This window comes from Polypterus senegalus, chromosome 5 (assembly GCF_016835505.1).
Source record: "Polypterus senegalus isolate Bchr_013 chromosome 5, ASM1683550v1, whole genome shotgun sequence".
NCBI lineage: Eukaryota > Metazoa > Chordata > Cladistia > Polypteriformes > Polypteridae > Polypterus > Polypterus senegalus.
The window spans coordinates 9,754,029-9,772,352 of record NC_053158.1 but is presented as its reverse complement, the minus strand read 5'-3'; the positions used below and the strand labels follow the sequence as shown (position 1 = coordinate 9,772,352).

The window sequence follows — 18,324 nt, the reverse complement described above, 5'->3', positions numbered from 1 at the left end:
AATCGATTACAACGAGTGCAGAATGGAGCTGCTAGAATCTTAACTAGGAAAAGAAAATCCGAGCACATCACCCCAGTCTTAGCGTCACTACACTGGTTACCTGTGTCATTCAGAATTGACTTTAAAATCCTGCTTATGGTTTACAAAGCCTTCAATAATCTGCTCCATCTTATATCTCAGAATGCCTCTTACCTTACACTCCAAATCGTAACCTTAGATCTTCAAATGAGTGTCTGCTTAGAATTCTAAGAGCTAAACTTAAATGAAGTGGTGAGGCGGGTGGCCTTCTGCTATTAGGCACCTAAAATCTGGAATAGCTGACCGATTAAAAAAACTGCTAAAAACTCCTTATTGTAACATGGTTTTCTCATAACTTCATTTTAATTTAATCCTGATGCTCTGTATATTCAATTAATTAACATTACTATTCAAGGTAGCTCCATAATCTGTACTAACCCCTGCATTCTCTGCTGTTCTTTTTCCGGCTTTCTGGAGTGGCGACCTGCGCCACCACCACCTGATCAAAGCACCGTCATGTCCCTCCATTGATAGATTAAAGTCCAGAAGTCCACATGACTGTCATCATCAAGTTCTTCCATGAGAACCCTGAATACCATGAGGACTGATTGAGGTCATTGATGTTAGGTAGAATGCCTAGAGGGGGCTAGGTGGTCTCGTGGCCTCAGTACCCCTGCAGATTTTATTTTTTTCCCCAGCCATCTGCAGTTTTTTTTTGGGTTTTTTTCTGTCCTCCCTGGCCATCGGACTTTACTTTTATTCAATGTTAATTAGTGTTCCCTTATTCTAATTTTTATTTATTTTGTCTTTTTTCTCTTTTTTCATCATGTTAAGCACTTTGAGCTACATAATTTGTATGAAAATCAATCCATCCATCCATTGTCCAACCCGCTATATCCTAACAACAGGGTCACAGGGATCTGCTGGAGCCAATCGTAGCCAAGGCACAAGGCAGGACACAAACCCCAGGCAGGGCACCAGCCCACCGCAGATTTATGAAAATGTGCTATAAATAAATGTTGTTGTTGTTAGCATATCGTAAACTCTTGGACTAATAGCTTGACTTTTCTGCATTCGACTTATACGACTGACATTATAAAATACCAGTAACGGCGTACTGTACGATAACGTGCAGTGAATACACTTGACTTCTAGTTTTCCTCCTCTTTTTCTGTCTCTGTTGATCATTCGTTTGCTCAGAGGTTGATGCACTTGCTGCTTCCTGAGCAGCTCTTCTTTTCTCCACCCTGGCGGCCCACTTCTTCTCTTCTTTCGTCGGCATCTTTTCGCGTTAAAACTGATTAAGTTAGTTTTTGTGTTGAAATTACTTGGTACATTCTCTTTCATTTTTCACTTAAGCTGGCATTTAAGTCTTCAATCTGCCTCAAGAATGATTTAAGATATGAAGAGGTAGGCGAAGGTGGTAGGGATGAGAACGGCGCCCATACGCATGCGCCGCACGGCCGCCCTGCTGCACGCTGCCGAGAGTTGATTCTACAATAAAATAAAATAAAAATAAAAAGAGTAATAAAAATCTTCACCCCGAAAGCGGATAGCAGACGTCACATAGTATATGTGTACCAAATTTCAAGTCAATAGGTCAATTGGTTTGCGAGCTACTGGTGATTTAAAATCCTGGACAAACAAACAGCCACAGTTGCGTATTATATAAGAAGACCAGAAATTCTACGGTAAAATCAAGTGCCGACTTATACTTGGGAGAACTTAAACGTGAGTATATACGGTATATGATTTAAAAAAAAAAATTCTCATATTTTTGGGGTCCTCCCTCATACGTGTTCACACTACCCATAAGTCATTGCAAACATGTTGTGTTGTGTCAGCTTCTACCCGTTGTGGTTACCATGTAATTTTCAAATTGCTTTTACTTTTGTGATTTACCTTCATATGTCCAGGAGCTCAACTGCAGTAAGTTAGACGTGAAACCTTTCAGGCATTCTTGCTGTCAAATCAGCCAAGCCTCCAGTCAATCCCACCCTTCTAGCCATTTGTTTTGCATCATTTAAAGACATGTGGTGAATATTGAAAAGAAAGGCAAACACCACCTTCAGAAAATCTTCAGACCCCCTGACTTTTTACTCATTTTGTTATGTTGCAGCCTTCGGCTCAGATCATTTAAATTTAATTCTTCTTTTATCAAACAGCACTCAATACCCAAGAATGACAAAGTGAAATTTTTTAGGAAATTCTGCAAATTTATTAAGAATAAAACACATTGACACCAATTTCAGACCCTTTTATGATGACACCTGAAATTTGCATTCAATTCTATCGTTTCTCCGGTGAGCCGTTTCTACACCCTGTTTAGGAGTCCATTAGATTTCAATGGATTGGAATAGTTAGCAGAGGCACACAGCTCGTTACAAAAGGTCCCACAGTGGAGCAGATACCAAGCCATCAGGTCCAAGAAATTACCGGCAGAGCTTAGAGACAGGACTGTGTTTAGGCAAACACCTGGGGAATGCTACAAAACATTTCTGCACTACTGAAGGTTAAGAAGAACACAGTGGCCTCCACATTTCTTGAATGGAGGAAGTTTGGAACAACCACTACTCTTCCTTGAGCTGGTCATCCTGCCAAACTAAACAATCACGGGAGAAAGGTCTTGATAACAGAGGCAACCAAGGACCTGGTGGTCACTCAGGTTGAGTTCCAGAGAATCTGTGTGGCAATGGGAGAAACTTCCAAAAGGTCAACCACCACTGCAACACTCCACCAATCTGGGCTTTATGGTAGAGCAGCCATACAACACATGGAAGACATGCATGGAATTATCACATTCGTCAATGAACCTGCAGTCTTTATTGCTCTTTATTCTTCCCTGCTTTCTTTTCTGTTTTTTTTGTGGTGATGTTCTGCACCACCACCACCTGACTAAAGTCCTGTTTGGCCATCTGTGATGTTTGAATGTGTGAATGAAAGTGGATACATCAACATGAAATGAGACTCACTACGTTGAATCCTCTTAAGACGAAGCCTCAGGAAAAAAAAAAACAATAAAGAGCAACTTAAGAACATTTATGTTTGACAGAATGCCCAGAAAAGGCCTGGTGGTCTTTTGGCCTGGAACCCCTACAGATTTTGTTTTTTTTCCCAACCTTAGCAGTTATAAAGTTTGAATTTTATATCTTAAAGTAATTAAGCATATTTAACAAAATGTACTATGTAATGTAAAGGCATTTTCAAGAACCATAGGGCTTCTGGGACAGGATGCAAGTAGACTTCCTTAGGCTATCAGGCCAGGAAACTATATCTTTGTTTATATATTTATATAGGGTGGCATGGTGGCAGTGCTGCTGCCTCGCAGTTAGGAGACCCGGGTTCGCTTCCCGGGTCCTTCCTGCATGGAGTTTGCATGTTCTTCCCGTTTCTGCGTGGGTTTCCTCTGGTGCTCCAGTTTCCTCCCACAGTCCAAAGACATGCAGGTTAGGTGGATTCTAAATTGTCCCGTGGGTGTGTGTGCCCTGCAGTGGGCTGGCACCCTGCCTGGGGTTTATTTCCTGTGTTGACTGGGATTGGCTCCAGCAGACCCCTGTGACCCTGTAGTTAGGATATAGCGGGTTGGATAATGGATGGATGTTTATATATCTATAACTATTATCTATCTATATTATTATTTATCTATTTATATATATATATAACTATTATCTATCTATATAATTATTTATCTAATTATATATCTAGAATTATTATCTGTCTTTATATATCTAAAATTATTATCTATATTATCTATCTTTATTATTATTTATCTATTTCTAAATCTAGAATTATTATCCATCTATATTATTATTTATCTATTTATAAATCTAGAATTATTATCTATCTTTATATATCTAAAATTATTATCTATATTATCTATCTTTATTATTATTTATCTATTTATAAATCTAGAATTATTATGTATCTTTATATATCTAAAATTATTATCTATATTATCTATCTTTATTATTATTTATCTATTTATAAATCTAGAATTATTATCTATCTTTATTATTATTTATCTATTTATATATCTAGAATTATTATCTATCTTTATTATTATTTATCTATTTATAAATCTAGAATTATTATCTATTATCTTTCTGTATTTAGTTTTGTTTACTGAATGAGAAAGGAAGCTGCTTTCAAATTCTGTTCTGAGAAAGGAAGGAACTGAAAATGGCAAAGCTCATATGATATGGTGTAAAATAATGATCTGTACGAGGTGAGACACAAAAATAACGGGACAGGGCTTGGAGCTTTCCTGGAAAACCGCCTGGTGCAGGTTGGCCAGACATGACTCATAGAATTATATCCCCTCCTACACGCCCTCTCAAACCGCCGACCGGCTCAGTATGTCCTGTGAAGAGCCCAGTCAGTCAGTAGCACAACAACACCAACGAGTTGCCGCGATAATGTCAGGTGAAAAAATCGAACAGCGAAATTGAACAAAACGGCCACAGAAATTTATGAAATTATAAAAACAGTTTACAGAGATAACAGTTGGTCTTGAACACAAGTTTTTGAGTGGCACAAATGTTTCAAGGAAGGATAAGAAAATGTGGAAGACATTCAATGCCCAGATTGCCCATGCTCGTCTCGGACGGATGAAAACATCAAAAAGGTGAATTAGATTGTTCGGAATGATCGTACTGCTTTTTCCGTAAAGCAGTTTTTGATTGACAAAAACATTCCTGTCATCGATCATCCTCCCTATTCGCCCGATTTAGCTCCCTGTGATTTTTACTTGTTCTCGAAAATCTAAAGTAACCTGAAGGGAACACATTTTTCTTCAATGGATGAAGTGAAGACAGAAACAGCAAGTCTGTTGAAGAGCCTCAAGCAAGAAGACTTCCAGCACGGTTACAATCAATAGAAGATACGTATGGAGCGGTGTAGAGATTGTGATGGGGAGTACAGAGAAGGTGACAATGTTTAGAATGCTGGAATTCATCAATAAATATATAGATTTTTAACAATCCAGTTATTTTTGTGTCTCACCTCGTAAACAGGACAAATGTATGTGTTTCTGCTGACCATGCTTTCTTACAATTTGGTAAGGCTCATTTTGCCCGGTGTCCAGCTAGCAACTGGAAGATGGCAATGATGATAAGAAACTATGTATTATTTAAGTAATCTAATTTTGTAACTTTCACTTAAAGACCTGAACTAGCAGAAAAGCGGTGTGCATCTTGTTACAGTGCTCTCTCTTCAAAGAGAATAAATGGTGTATGATTTAAACTTCCTCCTGCCTGATTTCTACTACCACACTGTTCCTCCTTTATCACCAAACAGCTATGCACTACATGTCTGCTGGGCCTAATGGCTGAAACATTAGTCTGCTAGCTAGAGAGAAAATATTTTTGAAAGCAGACCCCAACGCAAAGAATTTCTGAGGATGATCAGGGAGCACGTCGAGTACGGCACAGACAGTAACGACAGGAGGGCAAGATGGATATCGGCAGCCAGGTTTGTGGAGCTCAATTAAAGGGAAAGAGTCCAGCAAATTAAAACACACACACAGTGATTTAACACACCCTGTAATAACACAAATCTACCAAAATGGGTAAAATAATCAGTTACGTTGGTCAAAAACATTACTTTGTCTCTTTGGGAAGCTACACTCTGTTCTCCACAACCAATCAAACTCAAAAGACAGCGAGCAGATACAGCCAGTGATTAAATGAGGAATATCTAACAGGTCGTGTAAACTGCTTTCCTTCATAAGGAACTGTGGAGTGCTTGATCCAAAGAATAAAAAGTAAAAATTCTGCTCCCTGAACAAATGGGGCTCATTTTACAAAACATTTGGAACATCAATCTATAACTGGCTGGGGCACACCAGTGTGCTTGTACAATTGTTGCACTACACCGGCACAGAATGAGTTTCTTATTCTTCATCCAAAAGCCCTTTTTTTTAGCTATACCTGAAACTAAAGTAAAATAATTGCATCAAAATAAAAACTAATTGAGCTAAGTCAACAATAGAAACTAAAAGATGGATAAAAGGTCATAAAAGAAAATTGGAATGGAATTGACAGGTAAACGTAAGGTAGAAATAAAAACTAATGGAGTTAAAATAAAGTTTCAAACTTACCTCTCCTGCTTTTCTAGCAATAAGAATGGCAAAGTCCATGCAATCCTGCCAAAGATCTGACATTGTTCAAATTGTATCCTTGGAAAAGACACTGCAAAATAAAAACCGAACAGAAGAGTCCCAAATGGAAATAAAATGACTGGAGCAACGTGAGCCTCCTCAAAAATAAATGAGCTGCGTCTTAAAGCAGAAACAGACAATTAGAGGGAAGTACGACAAGCTACGTGGGAGACAACATGTAGTCCGCAGGGAATTACACATAATGACAGAAGACAAACTCCAGACTGAGAGGGCTTTCTTACTTCTAAGGTCAGTCACCTTAAAGTTAGCTGAGGATAAACCACAAAGGACAATTACTGACCTCATTACAAAATATAAAGTTACTATTTTGAAATTAATGGGTGGGTGGAAAGTGTCCAGCATTGGTATTTTTAGAAGGAAAAAGCAAATGTTAAATACATTTAATAATGATAAATAAATTATATACAATAATAAAAACTGTAATAATATATGGAAAAATGGAACAATGCCATTTTATACCATTCAAATTAAAAGCATTACGTATCTACTGGCAATCTATGTGTTCTACAAACATACAAAAATAAAAAATACACAAAAACACAGCATATTGGGAGTGTCGAGGATGGACAGGATTAGAAATGAGGACATTAGAGGGTCAGCTCAGGTTGGATGGTTGGGAGACAAAGTCAGAGAGGCGAGATTGGGTTGGTTTGGACATGTGGAGAGGAGAGATGCTGGGTATACTGGGAGAAGGGTGCTAAGGAGAGAGCTGACAGGTAAGAGGAGAAGAGGAGGGCCTAAGAGAAGGTTTATAGATGTGGTGAGAGAGGACATGGAGGTGATGGGGGTGACAGAACAAGATGACGAGGACAGAAAGATATGGAAGAAGATGATCTGCTGTGGCAACCCCTAACAGAAGCAGCCAAAAGATGAAGATGAAGATATAAATGTAATGTTTATACTTCTATATACAGTGTGTGTGTGTGTATGTACAGTGCATCCGGAAAGTATTCACAGCGCATCACTTTTTCCACATTTTGTTTTGTTACAACCTTATTCCAAAATGGATTAAATTAATTTTTTTCCTCAGAATTCTACACACAACACCCCATAATGACAACGTGAAAAAAGTCTACTTGAGGTTTTTGCAAATTTATTAAAAATAAAAAAAAACTGACAAATCACATGTATATAAGTATTCACAGCCTTTGCTCAATACTTTGTTGATGCACCTTTGGCAGCAATTCCAGCCTCAAGTCTTTTTGAATATGATGCCACAAGCTTGGCACACCTATCCTTGGCCAGTTTCATCCATTCCTCTTTGCAGCACCTCTCAAGCTCCATCAGGTTGGATGGGAAGCGTTGGTGCACAGCCATTTTAAGATCTCTCCAGAGATGTTCAATAGGATTCAAGTCTGGGCTCTGGCTGGGCCACTCAAGGACATTCACAGAGTTGTCCTGAAGCCACTCCTTTGATATTGTGGCTGTGTGCTTAGGGTCGTTGTCCTGCTGAAAGATGAACCGTCGCTCCAGTCTGAGGTCAAGAGCGCTCTGGAGCAGGTTTTCATCCAGGATGTCTCTGAAAAACATCCCCACAGCATGATGCTGCCACCACCATGCTTCACTATAGGGATTGTATTGGCCTGGTGATGAGTGGTGCCTGGTTTCCTCCAAACGGGATGCCTGGCATTCACACCAAAGAGTTCAATCTTTGTCTCATCAGACCAGAGAATTTTGTTTCTTATGGTCTGAGAGTCCTTCAGGTGCCTTTTCGCAAACTCCAGGTGGGCTGCCATGTGACTTTTACTAAGGAGTGGCTTCCGTCTGGCCGCTCTACCATACAGGCCTGATTGGTGGATTGCTGCAGAGAAGACCTTTGGAGCTCTGACAGAGTGACCATCGGGTTCTTGGTCACCTCCCTGACTAAGGCCCTTCTCTTCCGATCGCTCAGTTTAGATGGCCGGCCAGCTCTAGGAAGAGTCCTGGTGGATTTGAACTTCTTCCATTTACGGAGGATGGAGGCCACTGTGCTCATTGGGACCTTCAAAGCAGCAAAGATTTTTCTGTAACCTTCCCCAGATTTGTGCCTCGAGACAATCCTGTCTGGGAGGTCTACAGACAATTCCTTTGACTTCATGCTTGGTTTGTGCTCTGACATGAACTGTCAACTGTGGGACCTTATATAGACAGGTGTGTGCCTTTCCAAATCATGTCCAATCAACTGAATTTACCACAGGTGGACTCCAATTAAACATCTCAAGGATGATCAGGGGAAACAGGATACACCTGAGCTCAATTTTCAGCTTCATGACAAAGGCTTTGAATAATTATGTACATGTGCTGTCTCAGTTTTTTATTTTTAATAAATTTGCAAAAACCTCAAGTAAACTTTTTTCACGTTGTCATAGGGTGCTAGGTGTAGAATTCTGAGGAAAAAAATGAATTTAATCCATACTGTATATATATATATGTAGAGTTATGGTCCCGTACCTTAAATAAACAAGAAGATCTAAGCAAATTGCATCCTGATAGAACACCTGAGGGAATGCAAGTAGCTAGAGCTCTGACAAAGGAGGCAGCTGTGATGATCGATCACGCCGTCGGGGCGAAAATGGCAGAGGTGTATGTGAGGCGCCGGCTTTTAAGTGCCGGTGGCGATCTCACTCAAGACCAAGGGGGTGCAGACAGTGCGGACTGTCTTCTGTTCCCGTAGAGAGACCCAGACTGTTGTTCCACCCAAAAGTAAAATGAGGACCCAGAAAGGGAAAACCGGGTCTCCTAACAGCACAAAGCGAATGCCTATCCGCTCGGGTGCAGCAGAGCGCTTCGTTGCGTGGAGGCAGAGAGAAACACCCATTTCTGGGTGGGTGCGAGTTGAAGAAGAGAGATGGGGGGGTCGACGATGCTATTACTGTTTGAATCGGGGCCACGTATGGAGGTGCTGTCCGTTTATATACTGTGTGTATATATATATATATATATATACTGTGACCACCAGTGGCCATTGCAACACCCTAAATAGAACGACCATGACCCAAGGTTTATTTGTAGAAATATCTTTAAAGGATTATTTATACAAATACCTTACAAAAGGCTTCTTTGCAAACACAAACATGGGCACAACTCTCTTATTCTCTTTTTTTCCTTCTCCTCCCACTCCTTCAGATGAGACTATGGAACACTTCCAGTGCCAGGTCATTGGACATTGCCAGAAGTGTGGATTACACATCTCTACAGTGCCTCTTGGTGGCACTCACAGGATGCAACAAGGCTGCCCCATGGGACTGCAATTCCTGGCATGCCTTGTGGGTGTCCATACAAGCATATATACTGTACATATATTGATTGCAACTTGTAGTGGAATCCCAGCAAACCACCATAAACACAAGTTCTGGTTTGAAATCCAAGGTTTATAATAACACAAATACCTTCAAAACCTTTCTTTTCAATGGTTGAACAAGCACAATACAAAATAATGCACTTCCTCTCTCTTCTTCCACCATTTCTCCAGGTGAGCTTTGTTTGTCCTCCACTCCTGACTCGCACTCCCAGGGACAGGCCAAGCGACTCCCCTTATCTAAGACCCCAGGAGTACTTTCGGTGCTAAGGACATGGTCCAGCTCATGTGAAAGTCCCATAAAGTAAGGACTGAAAATCCCTGCAGTACCCTGAGGCGGCACCCATAACTTCACAGGACTATAGCTCCCAGCATACCATGTAGGTGTCTGAATGGGTACCAACGAAGTCCAGGCGGTGCAACCATTTATTGTATCCACTGAGTAAATATTTTTACTTTTTTTATAAACTGCTGCCTTAAGTGACCTTTCTTTCAGTTCATTGTCACTCTGACAAACAGTCAAAATAATAGTGGGAATTTGGAAAATTCCTCAGAGCTCTGCCTGGTTTGGACAAATTGAAAATTTACAGCTTCTCAGTAGTGTGTTTTAAATGGGGTGTAAGAAAAAAAAACAAGAATATTGTTATTTTTATGGCAATGTTACTTACTTGAAATGTACAACATGACAAAAGTATCTGCATACATAGAATTAGATAAATAGATAGATAGATAGATTTGTGGCTTTCCGTTCATGTATTGTTCCTAATTACCAAAATTGGCCAAAAGAGAACAGTCATCTGCAGTTTTTAGTTTTTTTTTTGATCCATAAATCTATTTTCTTCCATTACCTATACAGTTTAGGGCCATGAAGAACAGGAGCCCAAGCTAATGAGAAAAGGAGCACAACTTCAAGAGAAATTTGAACATTGTGATTGATGGAGGCCCCAAGGTTCACAAGTGTAACTCAGTCAGTCAATAAAATGCGTCATTTTGCTTCACTTCTCACTGCATCCATAAATGGCTAACAAGGCACATCGCTCTACTACTACAGACTTACCTATGCACAAAATGTGGCCAGCAGATGTTGTCTACCTGCTGCGTGAGACTGCAAGAAGAATGCTAGAGGCTTGCGCTTGGACACCAATAAATAAAATGTTTATTTCATTAATAAGCCATCAGTCTGACAGGTTATTCGGTTTGTCATCTCTTCCGCAAGGGAAGGCTTGAATTTCTTTGGCAATTCTTTCTCCGACCGCCCTACTGCTTGCTGCAATCAGTCTTCTGGACATCAAATCAAATGGTCCTCCTGAAAAGAATCTCAAACAGAGTGCATTACTAAGATTTCGGCACACTGACCGAGTTCAATTCTTGAAAGATAAAAAGAGAGAGAATGTTGGCAGATTACCAGTTATGTCCAGGACTACACCTCCGGCCTCTGTAACAATTACGACACCTGCTGCCATATCCCAGCAGTGGATCCCAATATGGTAATAAGCATCAGCACCACCGCAGGCCACCAGACACATGTTAACTGCTGCTGTCCCTACAGCCCGAATGCTAAAACGAAAGAAAATCTTTGATAGCAAAGCATTCATTTTATTTACTCATTTTATCAAATCTATTATCTAGTTTGGGGCCAAAGAATTCTCAAGCAGCAATAATAATAATAAACTGCTCAAAAAATTAAAGGGACACTTTGAAAACACATCAGATCTCAATGGGAGAAAAAATCCTGCTGGCTATCTCTATTGATATGGACTGATATGGTGATGTGTTAGGAACAAAAGGATGACAATCAAAATGATCAACCTACAGAGGGCTCAAGACACCCCGAAAATCAAAGTGAAAAAATGATGCGGCAGGCAAGCGAATCCAATTTGCTGAAATTTCACTGCAGCAACTCCAAATCATACTCAGTAGTTTGTATGTCCCCCACGTGCTTGTATGCATGCCTCTGACAATGTCCTAATAAGACGACAGATGGTGTCCTGGGGGATCTCCTCCCAGATCTGGACCAGGGCATCACTGAGCTCTTGGACTGTCTGTGGCGTCGGATGGACCGAAACATAATGTCCCACCCAGAGGTGCTCTATTGGATTTAGGTCAGGCAAGTGAGCGTGGGGACCAGTCAGTGGGATCAATTCCTTCAACCTCCAGGGACTGCCTGCTACTTTCGCCACGAGGCCAGGCATTGTCGTGCACGAGGAGGAACCCAGGAGCCACTGCACCAGCATAGGGTCTGACAATGGGTCTAAGGATTTCATCCCGATACCTAATGGCAGTCAAGGTACCATTGTCTAGCCTGTACAGGTCTGTGCATCTCTCCATGGATATGCCTCCCCAGATATACCATCATTGACCCACCACCAAACCGGTCATGCTGAACGATGTTACAGGCAGCAGAACATTCTCCACGGCTTCTCCAGAGCCTTTCACGTCTGTCACATGTGCTACAGGTGGACCTGCTCTCATCTGTGAAAAGCACAGGGCACCTGTGGTGGACCTGCAAATTCTGATATTTGATTGTAAATGTCAATCGAGCTCCACAGTGATGAGAGCACAGGGCACACTAGAGGACGTCGGGGCCTCAGGCCACCCTCATGAAGTCTGTTTCTGATTGTTTGGTCAGAGACATTCACACCTGTGTTCTGCCTGTCTGCTGGAGGTCATTTTGTAGGCTCTGGCAGTGCTCGTCCTGTTCCTCCTTGCCCAAAGGAGCAGATACCGGTGGGTCCTGCTGATGGGTTATGGACCTTCTACGACGGGCCCTGTCCAGCTCTCCTAGAGTAACTGTCTGTCTCCTGGAATCTCCTCCATGCTCTTGAGACTGTGCTGGGAGACGCAAAAAACCTTCTGGCAATGCCACGTATTGATGTGCAAGAAGTTGGACTACCTCTGTGCCACCAAACTCTGTAGGGTCCAGGTATGGCTTCATGCTACCAGTATTGACACTGACCATAGCCAAATGCAAAACGAGTGAAAAAACAGAGGAAGGGGGGAAAAATGTCAGTGGGCTCCCTCCATCTGTTAAACCATTCATTCCTGTTTTGGGGGTCGTCTCATTGATGCCCCTCTAGTGCACCAAAGCAGCTGAAACAGATGAACAAGCCCCTCTGCTACTGAACTGACCAGATCAATAGACCACAAGTTTAATTGACTTAATGCTAGACTCTCATTAAAAATTGTTCCTTTAAGTTTTTTCAGCATTATAATTCATTACATTTACATAGCAGTTTTCTCGCAACACAAAGTGCTTTACATGGACGGAGGGGAGCCACTTCAACCACCACTAATGTGTAGAATCCACCTGCATAATGCGACAGCAGCTATATTTGCACCACTACACTCACCACACATTACCTATTAGGTGGTGAATGGATGAGAGAGATAGATGGACTGGCAATTTAAAATTTTCCTCATTATTCTTTACACATATTATGTATATTTGCAGCATCATTATTTCAAAAGAAAAAAAAAACACCACTTACCCATGAGCTGGAATACCCAAAATTCTTTCCATATTTGAAAGCATCAACTCCATAATGTGTGGATCCTGTTTGTATCCAATTTCAGTTATTACAAGGGACTTAGTGATATCTGTAGAAGACACGTCTTTATTTAAGCATAAAATAATGGTTTATTTCTTTCCTCAACTGTATGAATGTTTAAACAAAAAATCAGACTTTAAATATCAACAACACTTTCTTTCAAGATCATCAGTGTTTCTGTCTGCAATGCATCATGGCCATGCTCTTGAAATGTCCAGGGAGCAAATGCATTACCAGATGGGCAAGGTTAGATGCAATCGGCACATAATGGAATTTTCTTTTACTTCTCTTTGCCTGAAAGCTGTTATGAATTGATTTTGATTTGAACTTTTTTCCATGTTTTTCAAACTTTATTTGGGTTTTCATATGCACAGTGATAGTTTAGATTGGCTGCTGAACCCATTTCTGATCTAGCTCTGAACTCCTTTTATAAGAGCTGAAATCTTTTCTGCCATTTTTTAAGTTCTTTGTGTGCTGTTGGCTAGGATGATTGCCACCATGTGATGACCAAAAGTCATGACCTGTGATGTCATCAGACCACAGTACAAAAGTCCAATCTAATCAATTCCTGGTTATCAAGTCAGCATTGCATAACAGCTTCATGTCTCCTCCTGGAACCCTTCATAAAAATTCACTTGCCTTACCAATCAGACATAACCCTAGCCACACTTTAATATATTCATTCTTTCCTCTTTATTCATTAAAGATTAGGAGTGTAATAAGAGTATAAGCTTAATATGTCACTGTACTCTGTGCAAATATATCTTAGAAATCTGCCTTTTTCTACTCACATGCACAGTTGACACAGATTCGGATTTAGCACAGGGGTTCACCATATTTGAACTGCTAGGCAAGCATTATAAGACAAGACAGTTAGGGACAAATGCGAAACAGGCAGTCAGACTGAGGACTATTGTATACTATTTCTGTGTGTCAAAGACAGCATGAAATTGGATCCTCTTTGCCTTGTTTGGAATTGCATGATTCACCAAAGTGGGGACCTGCTCGTGAAGAAAGAGTAGAAAGCCTTGGAACACTGCCCGGCACACCTTTGAAGCCGACAGACGGATGGGAGATAACGTCATCCAATCCTGAAAATCGTTCCACTGCAATGGTGAAAATGGCAGACTCTACGTATTGGGCTCCTTCACCTGAACTTGGTTCTTGCCATTGGCTTCCTTCATCTGTTATGCAGCATAATCCGTCATTAAACAAAGCTAAGTTATTTCTCCTGTGTGATTTCTTACTGCCGTATCACTAAGGGAGGGGTATCGCCTTTTTATTTTATATCTACTAGTGTGCTCTGCCCCCTGCTTGCTTCGCTCGCCCAGCCCCGGGTTTGGTTTACCGGATATACAATTTAAAGATATTGTTATTTTCATGGGAATTGTTACATATGCATTATTTTCACTTTTACTTAAAATTCTTTGTAAAACTAATATTTGGAATTAACTTTTCTTATAGATCACATTGAATTTTGATTCCGTGTTTGGACTTTCATCGTGACAACATAAAGTATAACTGCCTGTGAGTGAATATCGTTTCTTTCTCTCTAATTTCTTCTTCACTTTGTCATTGACATGTCATCTAGAACGAATAAAATTATTGTCCTGATAAAATTTATAAGAGCTGAGAGCGCAAGAAGTGTATCTGACAAAAGCATTCACACGACTGACGTTAGATGACCGCACGCTAAGGAGATGAGGTCAGATCATCTGCTGGCTTGCTGCTGCTGGCGAGCTGAGTGTTCTGCCTGTCGCGCTGCACGTCGATCATTGAGAAGCCTGTACAGCAGCTGTTCTTTTGTCTCACTGCCTTGTCTGGCATGACGTCACAGTGTCTTATGAGAAGATCACGTTTCATTACCCTCGTCTCCCTCCCAATATTTTTTTTATAATAGAGAGATACAGATTTGGGTTATGTAACATGCCGCAATCACGAAATAACTCATTTCCAGGGAGCTAGCGTTCTCTGCTGGATACAAGGTGCATTAAGAATTTTAAACAAATTGACAGATACAAACATTTTAATTCACATATACAGGTGCCGGTCATAAAATTAGAATATCATGACAAAGTTGATTTATTTCAGTAATTCCATTCAAAAAGTGAAACTTGTATATTAGATTCATTCATTACACACAGACTGATGTATTTCAAATGTTTATTTCTTTTAATTTTGATGATTATAACTGACAACTAATAAGACATATTAGACGTTACAAATATCATATTACTAGGGCACTCGCCTTTTAAGGCGACTGACTTTTATCCTCAGTTTGTGTGCGCTCCATGTGTACATCAGGCATGTAAGTGTAGGGAATGAGAACATCAAAGTGCCCATTCATAACATCTCCCGAAAACCTACGTTTTTTTATCCCTCAAGTGCCCGTCCAAAGTCATACAATGTCAGCCCGAATCTGTACCGCTAAAGACGGAGTTTCATGCACTAAATAAGCTATAGATGAGAATAAGCAAGCACCATCTCTCCTGATATTTACTACGCGGTGAGGCATTTGTACTCCATCAACATTAATTATTTCCAGAGACATAATTTTGTCTATTTTTCCAGCGCATCGCGCATAAAAGCAAGGGAACGATGAGAGCACCAGAACTCTGCTCACATCGCATCGCTTCGTACCTCACGCCGCAAGTAGTAAGTCTGTGATAAGCGGAATACCGCTACGCTTTGCACTCACAGGACGGAAGGACAATCCCGACTGCTTTTATATAGTAGATTATTGTACTGTACATTTAATTACACACAACCACTAACCTATGAAGGCACGACCTCAGTAGGAGAGTCTTCAGAGGTGGTGCAGTATCTTCAGCAGGTGCGTTGTTGTCTTCAGTGAAGAAGTACTAGGCAGTGGGTGTCTGGGTGCGAGGCTGAAGAACATCTTGATAGGCAGTTGCTGGCGCTGTCTTTTCATATGCGTGAGGAGGCTTTTGTAGGGTATTGCCATCTTTAATCATATCCAAGAGTTTCACCTTCTCCTGGACAGTAAGCATCTTCCTCCGGCGCTTAGTTTTATTGTCAGAAGGCTTAGAAAAAGCAGCACGTTTAGGAGCCATCGTGGGGCTTAGATAAAAGTTCTCAGAAAGCGCATGCATAGTGACGTAAGCATGTATGAGAAAAAATCGCGATAGAGTCAAACCGCGAAAGTCGAAGCGTGATATAGCGAGGGATCACTGTATACATGTTCTTGCATTTATATAGTATACTGTGTATATGTTGTATAAATAGTATATGTTTCACTTATAGCTTCAAAGCACACAAGCATTTTTTTCCCTTTATATAATGTACCGGCGGCATGGTGGCACAGTGGGTAGCGCTGCTGCCTTGCAGTTAGGAGACCTGGGTTCGCTTCTCGGGTCCTCCCTTCGTGGAATTTGCATGTTCTCTGCATGGGTTTCCTCCGGGCGCTCCGGTTTCCTCCCACAGTCCAAAGACATGCAGGTTAGGTGCATTGGCGCTTCTAAATTTTCCCTAGTGTGTGCTTGGTGTGTGTGTGTGTGTGTGACCTACGGTGGGCTGGCTCCCTGCCCGGGATTTGTTCCTGCCTTGTGCCCTGCTTTGGCTGGGATTGGCTCCAGCAGACCCCGTGACCAAGTAGTTAGGATATAGCAGGTTGGATAATGGATGGATAGATGTTTCACTCTATGTACTTATCCTTTTGCAATGCGTGTGTCTTTTTCTTGATACTATACTCATGTCATTGTTCTGAGGAGACATGCAAGTAAGAATAAACCTGAACTTGAAAAGCAGCTTTACAAATCGTATTTGTAGAATAGGGTGTAGGTGGCCCAACATGGCATGCACCTTTGAAAATGATTATTATTTTCCTTTGAAAGTGCTTATTACTTTCATAATGCTAACTCAATCTACTAGACAGCGTCTTCTTTTGTGACCCACCTTGCTGTTGCGAGACTTTCAGTTGCACTCCATTACAAAAGGCCCCTTTGCCTTTTCTTGCAGTGTACATTTTATCTTCAAGGCAGCTATAAATGATTCCAAACTCCAACTGAAAAGAAAAAAAGTGACAATTAAATGAACGAACAAGTTAAATCATTCTGTAAATGACCCCAAACACATACACAACTGCTTTGGTCTGATAGGAAAGGCACAATAACAATGATAAAATCATTCATTTTCACAATGGTGCAAAGAGGTATGCGGCAGAAAGGCAAAATTATTGCAATCAAGCGGAAGGACAAGAAAGGTGTTCTCATTGTTCACAATGCAGCAACTGTCAACGTTCAAGTCAGGGGAAATGTGAAAGTCACTAAGCCTGGGGATGTGGTAGCCTACAGTAACACAAGGGGTGCGTCAGTTATGTGGATTAGGCACTGACATTCTACCCTCTCATTCTCAAGCAACAGAGAAGAAACATAAGAAAAGTATGCAAATTGTGAAGAGGGGGGACTGAACACCCCTAGAAGTTGCGGTCACTCCTTCCGAAACCCCCCCCCCTTAAACGGTGATACAATGGGAAGCAAATACAGTTTTTTTTACCTCCTCTTTGCTCGATTTGCTGCTGCAGTCCTTTTGTCTTATTGCCTAGTCTCTCTTCTCCCTTAGACATCCTCTGCTTTATTCTTTATGCTTTATAACGCTGTTTACGAATAAAGTTGATGTTTCTTGAAAACCCTAAATGAATCTGTGCAACTGTGTAACCCAAGTGCGACAAAATAAACACACTTGTACTGTCCTGAGGGCCACATCACTCTGAGCATTAGTGACTGCTTCAAAACGTATCACACAAAGGAAGTGTATTAAATGTGTATCAGTATAGCAGCGCACACTAGACACACCTTTCCTTCTGTACATGTTTCTGTAACAAATAGCAATTTTTCTTGTTGAGAAAAATTCAGTGTTTTGGCTTGCTTTTTCAGGGGTAAAATAAACACTAAAGATGCTACTTATCCACTAGTAGAGGCAAACCGTACGGAAACAGCATCCTTCTTAGCCAATTGGTGTTTACCTGTGTAAACGTACAGCTTCCACAACACTGAATATTTATAAAAAATAAAACAAATAGCATGTTTCCTTTTTTCTTTTAATTCTAAAGATTTTTTTTTTTTAGTAAGAAGCATATATCAGGGGGAGGCACAGTGGCCTCATAGTAAGGAGGCCACAGTTCAAATCCCAGGTCCTCCATGTGTGGACTTTGCATGTTCTCCCCAAGTCTGAGTGGGTTTCCTCCCACGGTCCAAAGACATGCCAGTTAAGTGAATTGGCAATGCTAGGGCCACCTGACCCTAATGTGTGTGTGTGTTTCTGAGTTCGCTCTGCGACGGATC

General features: G+C 40.9%; 2 protein-coding genes across 5 annotated transcripts in view; both read right to left on the bottom strand.

Annotated features, from left to right (window-relative positions):
- Nucleotides 1–6,205, bottom strand: part of LOC120530136 (inositol monophosphatase 1-like) — a 47,187-nt gene extending 40,982 nt beyond the window's left edge. The window contains exon 1 of the mRNA XM_039754331.1: nt 6,116–6,205. Within this exon, the coding sequence (XP_039610265.1) occupies nt 6,116–6,178 (63 nt within the window). The 5' untranslated portion in view covers nt 6,179–6,205. The remainder of the gene's footprint in view (nt 1–6,115) is intronic.
- Nucleotides 6,206–10,606: 4,401 nt separating this feature from the next.
- The window catches only part of LOC120530137 (inositol monophosphatase 1-like), a 38,613-nt gene continuing 30,895 nt past the window's right edge, over nt 10,607–18,324 (bottom strand). For 3 of the 4 annotated variants that reach the window (XM_039754333.1, XM_039754332.1, XM_039754334.1), the window contains exons 6-9: nt 16,937–17,045; nt 12,962–13,070; nt 10,879–11,030; nt 10,607–10,779 (exon numbers count right to left, since the gene is read on the bottom strand). In XM_039754333.1, the coding sequence (XP_039610267.1) occupies nt 10,649–10,779; nt 10,879–11,030; nt 12,962–13,070; nt 16,937–17,045 (501 nt within the window). In that variant the 3' untranslated portion in view covers nt 10,607–10,648. Of the gene's footprint in view, nt 10,791–10,878; nt 11,031–12,961; nt 13,071–16,936; nt 17,046–18,324 lie in introns of all 4 variants that reach the window. The other variant, XM_039754335.1, reaches the window with a different exon arrangement.